A 19881-nucleotide genomic window follows, 5' to 3' on the forward strand; every position below is an offset into this window, starting at 1 on the left:
ACAAATTTTGTGCACTGGGCCTCTAGTGTTACTATAAATGTACAATTTGGAAAAACTGAAAGCTAAATTTCAGATTCATTGAAGTCAATTATGCCAAGAAGTAAGTGGTTGCAGAGGCATTCATATTGCTCTCAGGATTTGCATGCCTTTCCCATAATCCTGCATTCCTGTGTTTTTCATACTTACACCCTTTCTCTGAATGAGTAGTTTTTGGCTAATTTGTCTATTTGCTAAGCTTAGTCTGGTATTTTATTATAAGTAGACATACATACTTGGCTGAATTCAAATAGTTCTGCTGATTGCATTAGAATAGAGGAAACAAACATGAAGACTAGCACCTTTTGCTTAAATTAAAAAATTGCTATAAGCAAAATTTTAACATGCCAATTAGAAATGGATTTTTATTTTCCCATATACTTTGGATACTATTTCCTGTGAGCTCAAGGACATCATAAAGAAGGATAAGCACAAAATTCATTTTATATCTAGAAAACAGTGTTAAATATTATCATTAAGTAAATGATAATATTTTACCTGCTTAAAGTGGCCCTGATTCAGTTATTGTTAGTTATATGCCAACTTGTTTGTGGATTTCTATACGTTTGGCTTGAATATAACTTTGCAAGTAATGTCAAAATAAACACTTTCTATGATACAGAATTCAGGTAGAAAAATGAATTTTAATTGTGTTCAGAAACTAGCTTATATAAATAGCACATACCATAAATGATACACTATTTACTAATATAATTGCCACTGTCATTTTTAAAAATCAGAAATTAGTACATTTACAAAAAAGACAAGGATATAGAATAGTTTCATGTGAAACTGGTGATTCCATGTTAAGAAAAGATTACAGGTATGGTTAAACATAAGCATACATTTAGTAGAACTCATAAAAAATAAGCACTTCTGTCTCAGATTTGTTTGATTACCGTATGATGAGGCAACTGATTCACCACAGTTTAGTCTGGAGCTACTTTTCTATTCTGAGTGGTTTTCTGTAAAACTATTAGATTAATTAGGCAATTATAGTCATCTGCCTTGTCAAGTGCATTGTTTTTGGGTTAAGGAAAAGAAGAAAAACACCAAATGTAAACTAGTCACAGAAGTTGGATATCCTTCTTTGTCCTTTGAATCAAGGCTACATAACAAGAATTAGATAATACTGGGATTAGTCAGCTTACTATCAACTCTAGGCAAGAAGCTACATACACCAGGAAGACTATGGATATCATTAAATTGGCTGGGTAGCCAAAATTAACAGTTGCCAGAATTTAATGGATTACTTAGCTATAAGTGAATAAGGTCATATGCTGTCATGAAGAAAATTAACAGCAGTAAACTGAGGGTGTAGAAGAAATGTTTCAAAGATACAGTAAAATACAACTTTCAAAACTATGGCTGAGAACTGCTATGTATAGGAGCATCACATCAACCAAAAATGGCTTTGAGTTCTAAGAAACAGAATTTTATATTGCCCTTATGTCCAGGTGACAAGGATGAAAAAGCTGTTTGAATAGGAGCAGTAGGCAAAATCAGAGCTAATTCTGTCATCATTTTAAGTATCACTGTGCAAAGCTAGGAATCCTCGGTAATACATTTTTTTTTTTAATTAATCCTCACCTGAGGATATTTTTTCCATTGATTTTTAGAGAGCGAGTGGAAGAAAGGGAGCAAGGGAGAGAAAGTGTGAGAGACACATCGATGTGAGAGAGGCACATCAATTAGTTGCCTTCTGCACACACCCGACCAGGTCAGGCCAGGGATCCAATCTGCAACCCAGGTATGTGCCCTTGACCGGAAATGGAACCTGAGACCCTTCAATGCTCAGGCCAACGCTCTAACCACTGAGCACACCGACCAGCACTTAGACTACATTTTTATTATTAGTTGTTAGCATAATGTACACACACAGAGTGGGGCAAAAGTAGGTTTACAGTTATGAATACATGAAATTTAGAGTTTATTCTTATATGTTATTATTATTATTGTATTGTTTGCTATACAAACAACTGTAAACATACTTTTGCCCCACCCTGTGTGTATACATATTAGGTTTACAACCTAATGTCTTTCATGACCCAAGTAAAAGCTCACAAGCAATTTCTTCCAAAACCCAGATCCCTAAAACCCTACCTGCAGATCTGTCTCCAAGCCTGAGGCTGAGCTGGAGAGAATATTCTAATTGCTTTTAGGCTGGCAGGCATAGTTCCTGCAAAGACTGTAGGTTTCGTTCTACTCCTTGATCACCTTGGTCAGCTGCCAATCTTCATGCATTGTTAGCAAGGGGAATTAGTGAACAAATGTAGATGGATATAGTAAATCCATCTTGCCTGAAAAAGTGATGAAGATGCATCCTTTACTAAAGGTAAAGACAAAAGTACAAGGGGAAAATATCTATAAACATATCACTAAATACATAAGCATATGTTAGTCTTTTGTGATAATCCATGATTTAAAATATTTTGAACAACTCTTAAATATTCCAAAAAAAATGGTTTAAATTTTAAAAACCAAGAGATAGAGCAAGCAGTAAATGGGATTTTTAAGTATTTTGATTTCAAGAACAAAAGCTTTTTAAATACGATGTTGAAACAATCTGGAAAAGCAGGAGATAGGATCCAAAGAAATACATTTGGGTATTTTGTAATCCATTTTTCACTTGTTGCATATTGTACAATTGAAGCATAAATCTTTTTTACATGACTAATTGCCAGAGGAATGGGCAATAGATACTATTTATATGTCTGTCCATAAGTCCAGCTACTTAGATACAACAAAAACACAAGTGGAAATCAAAATGAGTTTTTCCTTTCTGTTCGGGACACCACCATCAAGCATGGAAGATTGCTTCTGGAATTTCCCTTCACATCTTGCCAAGTGGCTTCCTCCAGTTAGTTACTTATGTTTTCTCAACATTGTGATGGTCTTCAATCAAATGTATGTTTTATTTTCTTGGGGTTATTAATCAGTTTTTTGTCATCAATCTCCAAGCTCCTTAAATGTTTGGAAAACGGTAGTTAAGTTTCTTGGTATTATAGTAGTACTTCTTATTATCCAAAGCTGGGAGGATGCTGCTGTTAGTCAGCTGAGGTAGGTTCTGAAACTGAAAATATAACACACAGAATTAGGTTCAACACCATGCACTTTTTTCATTGTTGATAACACATCACAAAAGACATAAGTAAAATTTTTAGCACAGAAATACTTTTTTCTGCCCAGAATACAGAACCTGAGAAAGGACAAAATATTTAAATTTGGTCTCTGCTTTTCTTTTTAGAGGTTTATTTCATATTAAAAAGAAAAGCATGCACATTAAAGAAAATTTAGAGAATGTAAAAATGAAAAATTTACATGTTAACATTACTGGGAAAAAGCAGACATTCACAGGACCTTAGGAACATTTTAAGCCAATGCCTTGTTTTATAGCAAAGAAAACTGAAGTCGGGGCATCTGGGCGATTTGCCCACTTACCCCTTGGTTAAAAAGAACTGATCCCTTCATGCTACCAGAAAATGTCATGTGAAAGTAAGGAGAACACACATATATTATTTGTATCTATATAAATAAAAGGCTAAGCGACCATCCGACCGGCAGGTAGGTATGATGCGCACTGACCACCAGGGGTCAGATGCTCTACGCAGGAGCTGTGGTGCGCTTCCAGGGTGCATCACCCCAGAACTTCCCTCTGGCAATCTGGGACCCCTCGGGGGATGTCGGAGAGCCGGTTTCGGCCCGATCCCCACAGGCCAGGCTGAGGGACCCCACCTGCCAGAAGGACCCTGTTCACAGACACCCTCTGAGCCACAGTGTCACCCCACGTCCGACAGGCCAGGGAGGGAGCGTGGGAGGTTGGCTCCAGGGCATGTCCGGCCTGTGTCTCACCCAGTCCCACCTCACCAGCCACCTTCTAATTAATTTCCTTTCAATGTGCATGAATCCGTGCACTGGGGCACTATTTGTACTATATGGCCATAGATAGCTGAAAAGCAGGTACTTTTTATTACTTTTAAATCAAACAGTTGAATTGTTCAGTACTCACAAGTAATACAAATTAGTGGTATTCCCATATTTTTTCAAGTAAAAATATTTACATCAAGACCCTTTATTCCTGAACACAAAGAAACAGCAATATAAGGGGAGAAAATCTATTTCCAGTCTGTTTTGCTATTTGGATCACATATGATAGAGAAAAAAAATAAAATAAAAGCATTCTTAATTTTGAAACTCTGGTCTATCTTAGGGCCCTGGAGTTCATTTGGTACCTGTTCCTAATGGCCTGTACAACCTCTTCCCTCCTCCAAACCTCACACACACCATCAGATATCACTCAGTGTGCTGTGCAGTGGAGGCTGCAAAGGGGAAGTTTAAGGCAAGATAATTTAAGCTTAAGGGGTATCTAGGCAGTTCTGGAAGTGACTAGGGCAGCCAGGTCATCTTATTTGTGGTTCCAACTATGGTCCATTCTAAATTTTTACAGCTTTTGGCTTATGGCAAGGCAATGTAAGGCCATTCTGCCACTTTACGCCAGTCACGACTCTTCATGGGCTCCCAGTGTGCAGTTTGGATGCTATTTGGTTACATGCACTGTCCTGCTGCTATCACTGAAGGCACTCATCACTGCATTTACCCTAGCCAACTCTGACGATAAAGGATCAGGACGGAGAACACTTCCTTTTTGGGATAAACCTGGAATGTCAATTAATACTCAAGGTAAACAAGATGACCCAGAGCTCCCTGGGATAAGTCTGATTTCATTTTCCAAAACTGGACTGACGCCCGGCTATGACCTGTGCTCATGCATGCCAAACACCCTGGCCCTGGTGGCAGCTGGGAACTGCAGGGCAAGGACACCTTTAGGATTAAAGGAGAAGGAGCTGTCTCTTGGGGCCCTGGTTGGGAAATCATGTGACCAGTGTCCTGGGGCTGGAACGAGGTGCTGGAGCTGCAAGTCACAATTGCCACCTCAAATATAGACCCAGACTCTTTCACCAGGTGGCAGGTATGAAATCATTTGAAGCTGTAACCTTGGATGCTTCCATAAAGCAGTGCCCCATTTTTACCCCAGGCAGGTGCTTTGGGTTCTGTCTCAGGGCCTTCCTTGTTGGTTTGTCATGATATTTTGCCAAATCCCTTATTTCTCTGATGCTGTCAAAATATGGGTGCTGCAACAGCTGTTCACACGTCAGTCTCTCTGCAGGATTCATGTGAAGACAGCCCTGAAAGAAGAGAACATTCCATCTTACTTTAAGAAAATAATACTAACTTATTCATGTCATTTATTTCTCTTTTGTAAGATTAAACTTATAGTAATCAGTTGGGAACAAGACGGGAAGGGAGGAAGTAAGGGGGGAAAAACATTCAATCATGATTTTAGTTCCTTCCATGATCATTCCTAAATGAGAAACCACATAATAAATACTTTCTAGAAATAGTAACAAAAAATCATTTCTCCACCTTGTTCTCTTCTGAGGCAGTTGGTGCTCTGCCCCAAGGGAGTAGGATACAGGGTCCACTTAGCCTGTTTAGTCCCTTGCATGTACTTTGTAAAAACTAGATGTGGTGCCCTAGCCAGTTTGGCTTAGTGGGCAGAGTGTTGGCCTGCAAACAAAAGGGTCCCAGGTTCTCTTCTGGTCAAGGGCACATGCCCAGTTGTGGGTTCGATCCCCAGTGGGGGGGCCTGCAGGAGGCAGCCAATCAATGATTCTCTCTCATCATTGATGTTTCTCTCTCTCTCCCCCTCTCCCTTCCTCTCTGAAATCAACAAAAGAAAAAAACAAAACAACTAGATGTGTGTTTTTTTAATTTAAAAAATATTACATACACGTGGTAAAAATAAAATGCCCTAAAGATTCAGCAAAGTCTTTCCACTACTCTAGTTCTTCCATTCCCCCTTCTAAAATCAGATATTTTTGTATATTCTTTCAGAAATAGTCTATACATTATAAGCACACGTGTCTTCACGGAGGCAGAGGCATAATATACATCCCTTTATATTACAACATTCTTAACTATTTGCTTTGCCAGTAAGTAGGCCATAGGGCTCATAATTGGACAGATTAAATCTCATGACCCCATACACCAATGAAATGTCTCACGTTTTAAATTATGTTATAAATGCATCAGTAAATGCATTAAATACTTTTTGAAATGGATGGAACATTGACAGTAACTTGCAAATATTTTAATTGGCACTTCATTCACATAAGACATATTTCTAAAAATGTGTATGTATATAAAGTTGTAAAATCAAAATCTACTTCAAGTATACTAGGGAGTTGGCTCTTTAAAAGGATCCTATGGCTAAACATTTTTTGAAGGATCCTTTTTAAAAACAAGCACCACTCCTCTGAAATTTCTATTTTGTGTAAATTTAGAAGTCAAATACAATGTTGGGTTTATTTAAAGTGGTGTGTGGCTCAGTTGGTTGGGCATCTTCCCATGTACTGAAAGGTGACTGGTTCAATTCCCAGTTAGGGCACAAGCCTGGATTTTGGGCTCCATCCCAGGAGGGGGCATGCAGGAGGCAGCTGATGAATATCTCCCTCTCCCTCTCTCTTCTAAAAATCAATTTAAAAAAATCTTTAAAGTGAAAAACACTTACAGATGTTATTACTGTAATAGAATAGGACCCATTTTAAAAACTGAAAATATACTTTTGAAAGGAGAAGAATTCTAAAAGGAACACTTTTCAATCTGTGGATTCCCCAGTGAGAACAGAGGCTGTGTGCTTCCTGGTTGGCTGGAAACCATGCTTTTACCTTCAAGAGCCCCAAGGCAGGATAAGAGATGTTTGGAAATTTTAATTCAAGTGGTTCCTGTTTAAAAAAGAAAAGAAAAGGGAGGTTTTATTTGCAGCATGTATTCAAATAGGAGGTTACCTCAGACTGCATTTCTTTTGAGTGAGAGAATCATCTTCCTGGCACCTTCCTCCACCCTCTACCCACCATACCTGTCACCTGCAACAACCTCCCTTTGCCTGTTTCACAAGCTCCTTCTCTCCCCACCTCCAAATTGCCTTTCCAGTTTTCTTCCTAACCACTCCTCTTACTTCCTGGAAAACTGATGCAGGTAGCAACTTATTAGAAGACAACACTAGGAAAGAAAAAAAAATTGCCAAGCAATTGTTATTTCGTTTTCTTCTGCCTCAATTTATATAACTTGCCTTGCCTTGCCTCAGAATACTTTTTGGCACCAATACTGGCTTTTATATAAAGGGGCCCAATTATTTGCATTTATTGACATTCACAAAAACGAAGCTTCCAAATAGATTTTTTGTTACCCAGGGGACCAGATGCTTCTTGGTTTTCTGAAATAAACTGCTGTGTCCTACCACAAGAGCCTGCTGTCTCCCTGATCATCCCGTTGTTTAAACTGTCTCCCAAGCAGATATTCATCAGACTCTCCTTGGCCGTGTAAGACCAGTCACATGCTGGAGTCAATGAGAAATAACAAACAGGATAAAGTGGGAGGAATGCCCAATGTCAGACAGACAGACAGGCCAGTTAAAGAGAGATGCCACTGACAAAGAGGCTAATCAGAGACGGGTGCCGAGAAAAAAAGAGCCAGCCATCTGAGTAAAACAGATGGCCAGCTGTGCTGAGTGTAACAAGGCGGCCGTGTGGCCAGGCTCCTCGAATGAAACACTCCCTGGTGCTGCAAGCACCGTGTTCTTTTGGACAGGGAACCAGCCAACAACAGCCAAGTCCTGAGTGTGCACTGATTAATCACGGATAAGGGACACGAGCCTCAGGTTTGGAATTCCCTATAATACATGGAGAAAAAAAATCCTAAAGCCCCCATCCCCCCAGCTTAAATCAACAATTTTTAACCGTGTGCTGAAAGAATTTTTAAAACATGCAATACCTGACCTCTTTTCCCTTAGGTCAGTGGTCGGCAAACTCATTAGTCAACAGAGCCAAATATCAACAGTACAACGATTGAAATTTCTTTTGAGAGCCCAATGTTTTAAACTTACACTTCTTCTAACGCCACTTCTTCAAAATAGACTCGCCCAGGCCGTGGTATTTTGTGGAAGAGCCACACTCAAGGGGCCAAAGAGCCGCATGTGGCTCGCGAGCCACAGTTTGCCGTCCACGGCCTTAGGTTATCAAATTAAAAAATAACAACAGCCAACACAATAGCTGCCTGGTGTGAATGAATCAAAATTACACCTATTTTTTTTTTGTCAGGTTGGCAAAAATATATTTTTTGGTGTGCACAGAATTTTAGCAATTGGTTTATATGTGCCATGAGATGAACAAGGTTGAAAACTGCTGGCTTACATATTCCTCTTGCTGTTTCTGTGTGTTGAATCTGAGCACGGCCAGGGATGGACCTGGCATTGCAGACACTGAGCCCTGCTGTCTCAGCAGCAGTGCCTGCGAGGCCGCCGGCCGGTTGGCTGGGACATGATGGGCCCATCCTGCCTGCTTGGTCCGTCTTCCCAGCCCCCGAAGCAGCAGGCCTCCCCCAGCACGGTGACGGCCCAGCAGAGGGACTCAGGCACAGATGTGGAACCAGCACGTCCCCTCTGCTGCTTCTTCCTGTGTTTCTGTCAACAGGAAATCCCCGGCAGGACAACCTCTGGGAAACCACGGAAGCCTTTTACATTTATAAAACCGGGGTTGTTTCTGAGGCTTCACCGGTGGACAGGGAACAGGAAACCACTAAGGGATATTTAGTGTGGAACTGGGAATGTCCAGGTCACCCGGGAGCCGGCTGGGTCACCTCCCACATGGCAGGTGACATTCCTGCCTCTGTCCCAGCGTGCTCCCAGCACGACCCACTTTTCCTCTTGCTGGTGGCTGCGGGAGTGGGAAAAGGAAGCCCTCGCTGTGAGACAGGCCAAGGGGCTGAGGGAACAAAGCTCAAGTGGAACTTGATGAAACTTCCAGGTGGAAACTGAGCACCCGAGGGTTAGTTTCCATTGGAAAGTACTTGCTTTGACAGTAGAAACTCAGGATTTCAGAAACCTTCATTGCGCTCTGAAATGTTTTTGATGATCATACAGGCTCATTAGAAGACATAAAAAAATATTTAAAACCATAAAGGAAGAAAAAAATTACCCCACCACAGAGAGATATATGCTGTTAATATTTTCGTATATATCCTTGCAGCCATTTATTTCACAAATGTAAAAAGCTTTGCATGATTTTCCAAAGGTTGTCAGATTTTTTATACTTATACTAGAGGCCCGGTGCATGAAAATTCATGCACTGGAGGGGGGAGCGTCCCTCAGCCCGGCCTGCCCCCTCTCACAGTCCGGGAGCCCTCAGGGGTGGGAGGTAAACTGGCGATCAGGGGAAGGCGATGCCCCGATCACACCTCTGCTGCTGCCACTGCCGGCAGCGCAAGCCTCTGTCAGCCCTGGTTACCTGAGCCTCAGACAGCCCTGGGCGGCTAGGCAGCCGCTATCCGAGGCTTGCCTGCACCTCAGGCGGCCCTGGGCAGCTGGGGGGCTGAGGGGACTGGGGGACTCTGAAGGCAGGTGCGCAGAATGGCTGGACCCGCCTGGGGGCGGGCCCAGCGGTGCTGCATGCCTGCTACCCCAGTGGGGCTGAGGGGACTGGGCACCGCCCTCTTGTGGCTGTGGGGGATGACATCTTTGAGGGTGTGTCAGTCAATTAGCATATTCCCTCTTTATTAGATAGGATATAAATACATGTATTGTGTATTAAATACCTATTAAAATTATGTCAAATTATATATACTGTTTCATAACCATTTTTTTCCATTTATGAACTTTTTTCAAGTGAATACATAAAATCTATTTTTATTGGCTATGTGGTATTTCTATTGTAAGGCTATATTCCATAAGTTATTTAATCCCATACTGATGGGACACTAAAGGAAATTGTTTCTATTAAAGAATGCTATGACTTTATGTATTTGTCTAATGATTTCATTGGAATAAACTCTTGAAAGTGGACTAAGAGTATGCACATTTTTAATTTTTCAGTTTTTTTAGAATGAGTGCGTTCCCCCACATTGGTCATAGAGGACAGGCACTGGAGTGAGGCTGGCCATGCAAGTTCAGTAGAGCAGGGCACTAGGACAATGCGGGATTTTCCTGGATGAGTCACTGTCTAAACGTTGATTGGCTCTGAGCTACCTACCTTCAACTGCTGAAAATGACAAAAGACAGGTGAGGTCAGGGCAGGCACTCTGCATTCCTGTCCATCATGCTCTCTCACCTCTGTTATCAGCAGCTTACTCTAAATTAGAACTGACGGCCAGGGTCTTGCTGGTCAATTTGCCCCAATTTCTTTTTTACTCTTAAACTGACCTGCCAGGGCAGACTAGGCCATGGGGCTGACATTCAGCCCTGACATGCAGAATTCTTTCCAAAATGGGTCACTCACCATATCTTCAGGGTCTGGAATTTTCACCCCACTGAAGTACTGATTGGTGCTAAATACTTGCTGGTGCCTAGGAATGAGATCTCCTTTGGACAAGAAGAAAGAGGAAGATAAAATGAGATGGGTTAGCAAGCACTGATCTGTGGTTTCTCTCTCTGGTGCTGTGTCTGTCTGTGCTTACACCTCTGAAGTCTGCAGTCTGCTCTCCCAGTCAGAGGGAGGGAGAGGCCTCGAGGCAGCCTCAACAACCTGTACGGAGACCTGCAGTGCGGCAAGCGCTGTGTTAGGCACAGAGGAAGCACACACAGGAATAGAAGGCTACACGGTTCTTGCTCCTCAAACGAAACAACTCAGAATCACACACACACACACACACACACACACACACACACACACATAAAATAGCACCCCTCTTTTTAATAGCAAAAGTGCAATAACTACAAATCAAAATCATGTTAACTGAATCCTGATGGGTTAAGACAAAAGTGTATTGGCCTAACAGAACAGTGCCTGGCATAGCAAGCACTCCGTAAACATCTGAGGAAGGAAAGGGAGAAGGAAGGGAGGGAGGGGGGTCACAGAGGATCTAGCTGGAAGGAAGACATTTATAAACTGGAACCACCTTTTCTTGTTTCACCAAGTAGCCATCACCTGAAAATCTCATTTTATCTGCTGTTTAGAAGTATTTACGATATGAAGCAATTAAACGAAAGGGGCATGTCTGTATTCTGGGGATTACATAAGGCCCATTCTACCCACATTTCAGCCAAATCAGATAAAACTGTCCTCAGGAAAATTCTAGGGATAGAATCTCAAGAGGAATTTTGCTCAGAGAACACAAGGAGATACTCAGAGCAGGGTGCCCCTGAGGCACACTCAGACCTACCTCCTAGAGCAGAGTGAACAAAAACCCTCCAAACTAGGACCCCAGAAATGCTGCTATTGGGCTGGGCTGAAGTTCCTACCACATGGTATCAAGTTGTCTAATTTCACCAATTTGGTTTGGAACATTACCTCACTCAAACCCCAAAGCTGCTGCCCCACCCCGTTTTCGACAGGAGCAGCCAAAATATACCCTCTAATGCTTTGCCCCAGACCTCAGTGGTCTTCATCATGAGAGCAGTGCCTGGACCTTAATAACCTTCTTCCATCAGAGCTGGGGGGGAGGCAGGAAGAGGGTGTCCTAAAATCACCAGGAGAAACACAGCAAGGAAGGCTGAGTGCCCCCGGAACGGCTCCCAGTCTCTTCTGTGTCATCAAAAAGAGCCATCAGCAAATACTTACTGCCTACTATGTAGACAGTAAACGCTGGTGGACAGACAGAAATGAAAGATACCATCTCACCCTCAGGCAGCTTACAGTATATTTGGGGAGTAAAAGGCATGGTGACAGCAGGTGCTACAAGAGTTTAGAAGAGCTGAAACCGGTTTGGCTCAGTGGATAGAGCGTCCACCTGCAGACTGAAAGGTCCCAGGTTCGATTCCGATCAAGGGCATGTAGCTTGGTTGCGGGCACATCCCCAGTAGGGGGTGTGCAGGAGGCAGCTGGTCGATGTTTCTCTCTCATCGACGTTTCTAGCTCTCTATCCCTCTCCTTTCCTCCCTGTAAAAATCAATAAAATATATTAAAAAAAAAAAGTTTAGAAGAGGGCAAGTGGGTTCTCAGGGGAGTAGTAGCTAAATTCCTGACTTCTGAAGAGGACAATCACCGATATAGGTCTTTTCATCTGTCTCTCTCCTCTCTCTCTTCTCTTCCCCTCGCCCCCTCCACCCCATGAGTAGAAAGAAAGGAAGGGGTGGGAAAGCAAGACAAGCAAAGGGACATTAGATGAACAACTCTCTTCCTGACACCTAGAAGGGTGAGAATCTTTCTCTGAGTAATCCAAACAAGCCTGGCAGGCTGGAGTCAGGACAACCAACGAATGAATGACCACATCATCATAAATGAAACAAAATACATCAGCATCCTGTACACTGCTCAGCCCTTATAGGAATGTACGCTTTTATTGTTGCTATGATCATCATTCAGAGTTTAACTTGATCCAAACTATGCCAAAGAGACAATCATGTCTTTTTGACAATAGTACAAACTCAAAATAGTGGATTCTTTTTATTAAAACAAATGGGACACCTTTAATGGAGTCACTTACAGGAGGCGGTGGGAGTGTCCCTCCTTCGTAACTATAAAGGGCATTAGGTGAGACTAGGAACTTGGCTCTGCCCTGCACTGATGTGGGTAAAACTATTCAGTTGCCCAAAAGGTAGGACAGAGACACCACTTACCCAAGGTTTTCCTGATCAGATAGAGCTGATCCACATCGGATTTTCCTGGCCACAGAGGCACCCCTGACAGCAGCTCAGCAAAGACACAGCCAATTGCCCAAACATCTACTGGGGGGCCATACTGCATGTCCCCCACCAACAGCTCCGGGGAGCGGTACCACCTGGTAGCCACGTAGTCTGTGTAGTAGTCACTTGGTCCAGCTGGTCAACGATGGGACATGAGAAACAGAGAGAACAGTGCGAACATGGAATCAAAACCGGGAGGGGGAAGATCTGAGACATCTAGCTGTGCCCCATCATATGGCTTTTCTAAACCAGTGGGTCCTCAATACTACTTGCACATTAAAATCACTTGGAATATAGGACTTTTAAAATTACTGATGCTTGGGCCCCACCCCAGTCCAGTTAAACCACAATTCCTGGGTGGGGGAATCAGTATAGTTTTTATAGTTATAATTCCCCATGTGATTCTAACCTGCAGCCAAAGTTGAAACCCACTCTTCTAAAATAGTATTTCTGAAAAGTACTATATAGCCGGGCTATAGCATACATTTTTAAACTACTGTATGTGTCTACCTATTTTCAGTAATTACATAATTGTAATTTATCGTAAGTTCTTATATATATACTAGGGGTCCAGTGCACGAAATTCGTGCACATTAAAAGGAAATTAATTAGAGGAAATATGTTAATATTGCTATTTGCCCTTTCTCTATAATAGAAGTATGAGAGATGAAAGGAAATGAGTACAATGTATGTGAAAATAATATATGAATTTATTAATAAACAATAACAAAATGATATAAGAACAACAAAGACATGATATAAAAATAACAAAAACATCATATGAAAACAGCAAATCCGCCACCCTGGGCCGAGCCAACAGGCCCAAACACTCCAGCAGCAGCGGCTGAGCAGTGAGGCTGGATCCACCCCCACAGGCCCGCACACTCCAGAGGCTGTGGAGCAGCGAGGCTGGATCCACCGCTGGAGTGGGTGGATCCTGCCTCACCGCTTGGTCCCCTCGACCCCTGGCCAGGCCGACAGGCCCAAACACTCCAGCGTCAGGGCTGAGGGGACTGGGCGTCGCCATCTTGTGGCTATGGGTGCCACCATCTTTGTGACGGAATGACGGTTAATTTGCATATTATTCTTTTATTAGATAGGATACTTACTATATATAAGAACTAGCTTTTGATAGCATTTAGGTCATTTATTATATAAAGAATCTTTCCATCATTTATACTTAAGAGAAACTTCAATACTCACTCAAAAGTCGAGCAAATCCGAAGTCACACAGCTTAATCACTGAATGTTTTGTGATGAGGATATTTTCTGGCTTCACATCTCTATGTATGCACTAGTCACAAAAATCGAACCAAAACAGATTACTAAAGAGCAACTATACTATGTGGGATCAATAAAACACATGAATAATGAGCAAAAATAACTGAGAAATCGTTTGAACTTCTCACTGGCCTTTTGGATAATAGGTTGAAAAATAACCAAAATTGGCAAAACATAAGCATGAAATAAATCTAGTACCATACCTATCATAGCCTGAATCATCCTAAATTCCTAAAGGTCCCAAAGGTACCACAAAGGCATCCAGGTAACTTTAAATTGTAGTTAAACTTTTTTTTTAGTATAAGTATGTCTTATGTAGTATTTGGCATGTATGTAACCTGGCAACCCTCCATGAAAGGGAAACGCTGAAAAGCTTGGACAGGGCTTTGCTGGAGCCACAAGTCGGTACATTAGCAAGATTCATAGTTCAGCTGTTTAACAGAACAGAACACAGTCCGCCTGGTAAACAGGACGAGCGCTGGGCCTGCCGAGATAAGCTGGGGAAGAGAAGGGCGGAACCACGATCCTCCTGCGAGACCTCCCTTCCAGCTCTGACATTTGTCCTGACAAGATAAACAAGAGTGGGCAGCGCTCACCCTCTGCAGAGAGTCGCTAGATGTCAGCTCCGTCCCACACACAAGCGTTCTCGGAGCTGCATCCACCCCACAGTTTAGACTCAAATCACCTGTGGTTTCCAAACCACAGCTGACATGGTTTAACAGGGAGATGTTCGAAGGATGCTTAAGAATCTTCACATGATTTTCTTATTAAATACTTTTCTTGGCAAAGAACAAAACAACAATTTCATTAGCAATTACATAAAAACAATTGGGTCAAAATGCTTTTCAGGGTTCCCAATAAATAATCTTGCCCTCTTCCAAGCTTGTTCCTCTCTGGAGAAGAATGTTGGCTCCTTCTGCAAGGAGAGACCCCCTTCGGCTGTGGCTGAAACCCTGGGGTATTCTTGACTTTTTAGCATCTGGAAAGAGGACAGAGGTTCTTCTTGGGCCTGGCCTAGTACTCTCTCCAAACGACCTTCAGGGTGAGAGATCAGTGTCAATGTTTCCCCAAAGGGTATTCATTACTCTGGAAAACATTTGGGGAGACAATTTCTGAATTATTTTATTACAATCTATCTGGTTCTCAGCAATTAATGGCCCTGAGATCCCTCCACTCTTTACCACTGGCTTCACATGTTACTATAAATGGGCATACCCGTGGATATCATGGTGACAGATGGTCGGCAGGACTTGTAAGCAAGAATGTGCTCCTAGTCTGTTCTGGGAATTCTTGACAAGTTTCTACACCCTCCCCCCATCAGCACATGCGGCCAAACAGTGTGGTCAGGGGCTCTCCAGGGAACTGTGGTATGCACTGGTCCTCACTGTCTCTGATTTTCCCCACCAGGGCCTGTATGCAATCCCCCTTCCTCCCCATCCTGAAACCTACTCTCGGGAAAGTGCTAAGCCTCGCTCTCAGTAAACAGCAATATAAAGCGTCCATGCAGCCCTAGCTGGTTTGGCTCAATGGATAGAGCGTTGACCTGCGGACTGAAGGGTCCTGGGTTCGATTCCAGTCAAGGGCACATGCCTAGGTTGTGGGCTCGATCCCCAGGAAGGGGTGTGCAGGAGGCAGCCTATCAATGATTCTCTCTCATCATGGATGTTTCTTTCTCTTTCTCCCTCTCCCTTCCTCTCTGAAATCAAAATATATTTTAAAATAAATAAATAAAGCGCCCATGCTCCCCGCTATCCATGCATTCTGACAAGGACTATAGCTTCAGCGAGTGGAGACTCGGTAGGGCAAAGCGCTCACTACTGTCCTATTTCCTCCATCCGGGAAAGCAGTGTCAGGGAAAGTCATTTAGATTAGCTTAAAAAATGAGGATTCAGGCCCACCAGCTAACTGACCCCAGCAGCCAGTAGGTCGACCTACTGCAGTCAGATTGCCCTTGTGGCCAAAATGGAGCTCTAACATTGGAACTGGCTTCGTGTGCAGGGCGTGGGCAGTGCTGCACTGGAGGGGCAGCAGGCTTCCAGCATCTGTGAGGTCACAGCCTGGGTCCACTGCCTCTGCCAGGCCCTGCTGAGCCCGGGAGTGGCACAGGCTCCCACTGGGCTGGCTCCTCCCAGACCTGGCACTCATATCTCAGCAAAGCAGGCACCAGCATGGGGGCATTGTGTCTGGGACTCCACCTCCCGCATCCGCATGGGCAGGAGTCACGTGGGGCTCCTCTCCCTCATTTCAGAGCCTTCAGAGGATAGCAGACCCATACAGACTCCAAGTGGACGGGATGCTACCTTAAATCTGAGCAGCTTCTGACGAGCAGAAGTCATACAAATGCATCTTTTATGTGACCCGAACCAGAAGGAATCACTGGGTTGGCATGTTTAGCCTCCACTTACCCTAACCTGGATTAAGAAGATTTGGATGAAAAATTATATCCACAAAAGCATGACATAAATGTTGAACAAAGGTTCCGCCTCAGCTGAAGGGCAGCCTTCTGATTTTTTTAAGGGAGATCATGAGACTTACATTGTGTTTATGGCAAAAATTCACAGCTTGCAACGTCTGCCACGTTATGCTCTTCACGAGATGCTCTGGTACCCTAGTGAAAATAAAGAAGCAGTACAAACACATTCTTTAGTTTAGCCATGGAATTCAGCTCAAGAAAGAAAAAGAAAAACGTAAACTAAGAAAGGCTTAAATAGTGCAAACTCCTAGGCTCCACAGAAAGTCATCTAACTCACTGACTTGTCATTGCACAGGCCCAACATACAAACATGTGACCAGCACACTGCTGAGCTCTGGGGACAGCAGGCGAACGACAATACCATCTCTCATCTGCGGCTACAGGCCGGGCCCAGGAGGACCCACAGGACTTCACGTCTTGATGACCACTGACCTCAAATACCTGCGACACCACTGGAAGCTGCCTGGTCACTGGAGCTCCGTTTCTATAAGAAGCTTTTTGTGGCTGGAAAGTGAGTTAATATACGGCGTACAACATGTCGCTCATTTTTGCAAGTGGCCCCACGCTCGTGGCCTTGCAGCAGAATTCATCTTCTCTGTGCGCACCCGTGGCTTCTCCAGGCGCCCTGGGCAGGGTGTTTTTTAAGGTAACGAAGACTTTGCTGACGACAGGGAAGAGGCTTACATGGCACCCCATGTCACAAAAGCTAGCAAGGATCCATAACGCACCTGGGCCCCTGATTCTTTCCCACACTGCTCCTCCCCGGGAGCTAGCCGCGCCCCCCTTGTATCTTCCAGCCTGCCCTCTTTCACAGCATCTAAACTTGATGCCACTGCCTCCAGCACTTCTCCGACTTGAAGCTTCTATAACAGGGCAACCAGTAGCTCCAGCAGGTCCCTTGGGCAAATTAGAAAAAAGCACTTTCTGGGGGAGGATTTTTTTTTAATTAGGCAGTGAGTGAAATAGACTACAGAAAGTGTGCATTTATGTTCAGAGACCAGCGGAGCCTAGTGTTCTTACGAACCAAACATTAAACAATGTTGTTGAGGTCCTCCACCAGAACTAAGATGTAAGCCAGGTGTGGGGGTGGGGAGACGAGCAGAGATAAACCAAAGAACTTACATTCTAATATGCATAGCCCATGGACACGGACAATAAGGTGGTGAAGACCTGGTGGGGGTGGAGGGGGAGTTTGGGTGGAGGTGGGTTAAGGGGGGGAAATGGGAGACATCTGTAACATTGTCAACAATAATTTTAAAAAAAGAAGAAGAAGTAAGCCAGGGAGGAAACTCCCGAGTAGCTTTGTTAAGGTGACCAAAAAAAGTCACTTCCAGCCTCTGAGAGGGGCTACAAGGTCACTGTTGTCACAGACCAGATGTTGAGGAAATCCTTTCCAGCAGATAGGAGGATGCTTCGACAGTGGGACGCGTGCAGGAGGCCACGTCCAGGAAGACTGGCTGGGACATTTCTACACCTGAACTATGCCCCTGGCTTCGAGTAGCTTCTCCCCCAGTTCTCTTCCTCATCCTAGTGGCATATCCACTCAGATGCTAGAAAAACTCAACTGTCTTAGGAAGGGAGCGTGGAGGACCAGCCAGTTAACCCCAAGAATCCCGAGAAGGCTCAGGAAGTCACAGCTAAGATCTCTGTGGAGAGGGGAGGGAAGGAGTGTGGACAAACCTGTTTGGGAAACAATCAAACCCCTAGGCCCCTTCCCCGTCTACTCCAATAGGAAAGTCTCCTCCCCCAGTCAGGAGAAGGCTGCGGTTTGTTTTCTGGGGAGGATAAGATCAAGCACCTTTGGTACGCTTGAGACGGTGGATAAAAGCAGGGGATTAAATGACTGCAGACATACGAAGTATAGAATGCGGAGACTCCCCAGGCCTCTTCCTGCACTAGGTCCTGAGAAAGCTGGCAGCCAGACTTTACTCTTTAGGCAAAATATTGGAAGACTTTTTTGGTGGGAGCTCAGGAGGGAGGATCTGAAGGTTGGGGTTTCCCCAGCAAATGGCCCAGCCAGATAACCCCACAGGGAGGTGCCGAGCTATCGAGAGTTCCCTACTCTAAACCATAGACATATAAGATCCTATTTGCCCAAGAGAGTCAAATAAGAGAGTCAGAGACCAAAACAAAGAGAACAAGAGCCACTCAAAAGAAACAGAAACGATGGAGAGAGAAGGGAACATTAGAACAACAACACGGATATCCTCCGAGAAGATGGCAACAGGAAAGCGGCTGCGTCCGTGAAGCAGGAACAGGCGCTGTAACCCACGGGCGGGCGGGAGAGCCAGACCTCCAAATAATAGGAGGTCCGGGGAAGAGAAAACAGAGAGAACAAAGGCTAGGACATCAAGAACAAAACAATTAAAAAATTTTTCCTCAGACAGAAAGAATCCACCAAGTGCCTCAGTAATGGACACAAAAAGCAAGGCCTATGATTTTAAAATTTAGAATGCAGTGAGTAAAGAGAAGTTTCTACAAGCTTCAGGAAGTAAAAAAGAAACAGAACTTCACAAAGAAGCAGAAAATAGAATGACAACAGACTCCTGCACAGCACTAGGAGATAGAAGGCACTTAAAAATGCCTCCCAAATTGAACTATCATGGTAAGCCATTCAGAGAAAGACAAGCACCATATGATTTCACTCATATGTGGAATTTAATGTACAAACTGAACTGCCAAGCAAAATAGAGAGAATCATTGCTAGAGAGCAGGCAGACGGCTTGAGATGGGGGTGGGGGGGACGGGGCAGTGTGGGTTGGAGGCAGGGTGGTGATGAGGGCGATGGGAGGTAGGAAGGGATGGCAGGATTGAGTAAAAAAAAAGAACTCATGGACATGGACAATAGTGATTTTTGGGGGTGGAGGGATGGGTGGAGGTAGAAGACTGCATAGAAGGAATAAATGGTGATAGAAAAAATTAAATTAAAAAAATTTTAATGCCTCCAAATTTTTGAAGAAATATTATTTTTCACCAAAAACAAACAAAACAGAAATCAAGCGTGAAGAGAAAATACTTTTTAGACATGCAAGGATAAGATCTCAGTCTCTCTCTTTTTTAAAATTTGTTTTATTGTTGAGAGTATTACAGATGTCCCCCATTTTCTCCCTTTTGCCCCCCATCCACCCATTACCTCCCCCCACAGGCCTTCACCTGTCTGTTGCTGAGTCCATGGACTATGCATATATACTTATAAGTTCTTCGGTTAATCTCTCTTTTAACTTATCGGGAAGCCCCCTGGAGGATGCTCTCCACCAAAAAGGCGTAAACTTTCAAAGAAGATGACAGGAAACAGAGAAAGCTGGAGACCTGGCACACGAGGGGGCAGCCGCAGGGACTTCTAGGAGGAGGTGAAGGGAAGTGACGGATGACAACTGCATTAAAGCAACCATCCAGATTGGAACAGCGTGACTCA

At 43.7% G+C, this 19881-nt stretch overlaps 1 protein-coding gene across 3 annotated transcripts in view; it reads right to left on the reverse strand.

Moving 5' to 3' along the window:
* Positions 1–52: 52 nt before the first annotated feature.
* CDKL1 (cyclin dependent kinase like 1) overlaps positions 53–19881 on the reverse strand; it is a 49976-nt gene continuing 30147 nt past the window's right edge. For 2 of the 3 annotated variants that reach the window (XM_079769905.1, XM_079769904.1), the window contains 7 exons: positions 16529–16601; positions 13916–14006; positions 12647–12847; positions 10368–10450; positions 6765–6821; positions 5067–5222; positions 53–3109 (listed from right to left, as the gene is read on the reverse strand). In XM_079769905.1, the coding sequence (XP_079626031.1) occupies positions 3002–3109; positions 5067–5222; positions 6765–6821; positions 10368–10450; positions 12647–12847; positions 13916–14006; positions 16529–16601 (769 nt within the window). In that variant the 3' untranslated portion in view covers positions 53–3001. The remainder of the gene's footprint in view (positions 3110–5066; positions 5223–6764; positions 6822–10367; positions 10451–12646; positions 12848–13915; positions 14007–16528; positions 16602–19881) is intronic. The other variant, XM_079769906.1, reaches the window with a different exon arrangement.

Source organism: Cnephaeus nilssonii (assembly GCF_951640355.1).
Source record: "Cnephaeus nilssonii genome assembly, chromosome: 4".
NCBI lineage: Eukaryota > Metazoa > Chordata > Mammalia > Chiroptera > Vespertilionidae > Cnephaeus > Cnephaeus nilssonii.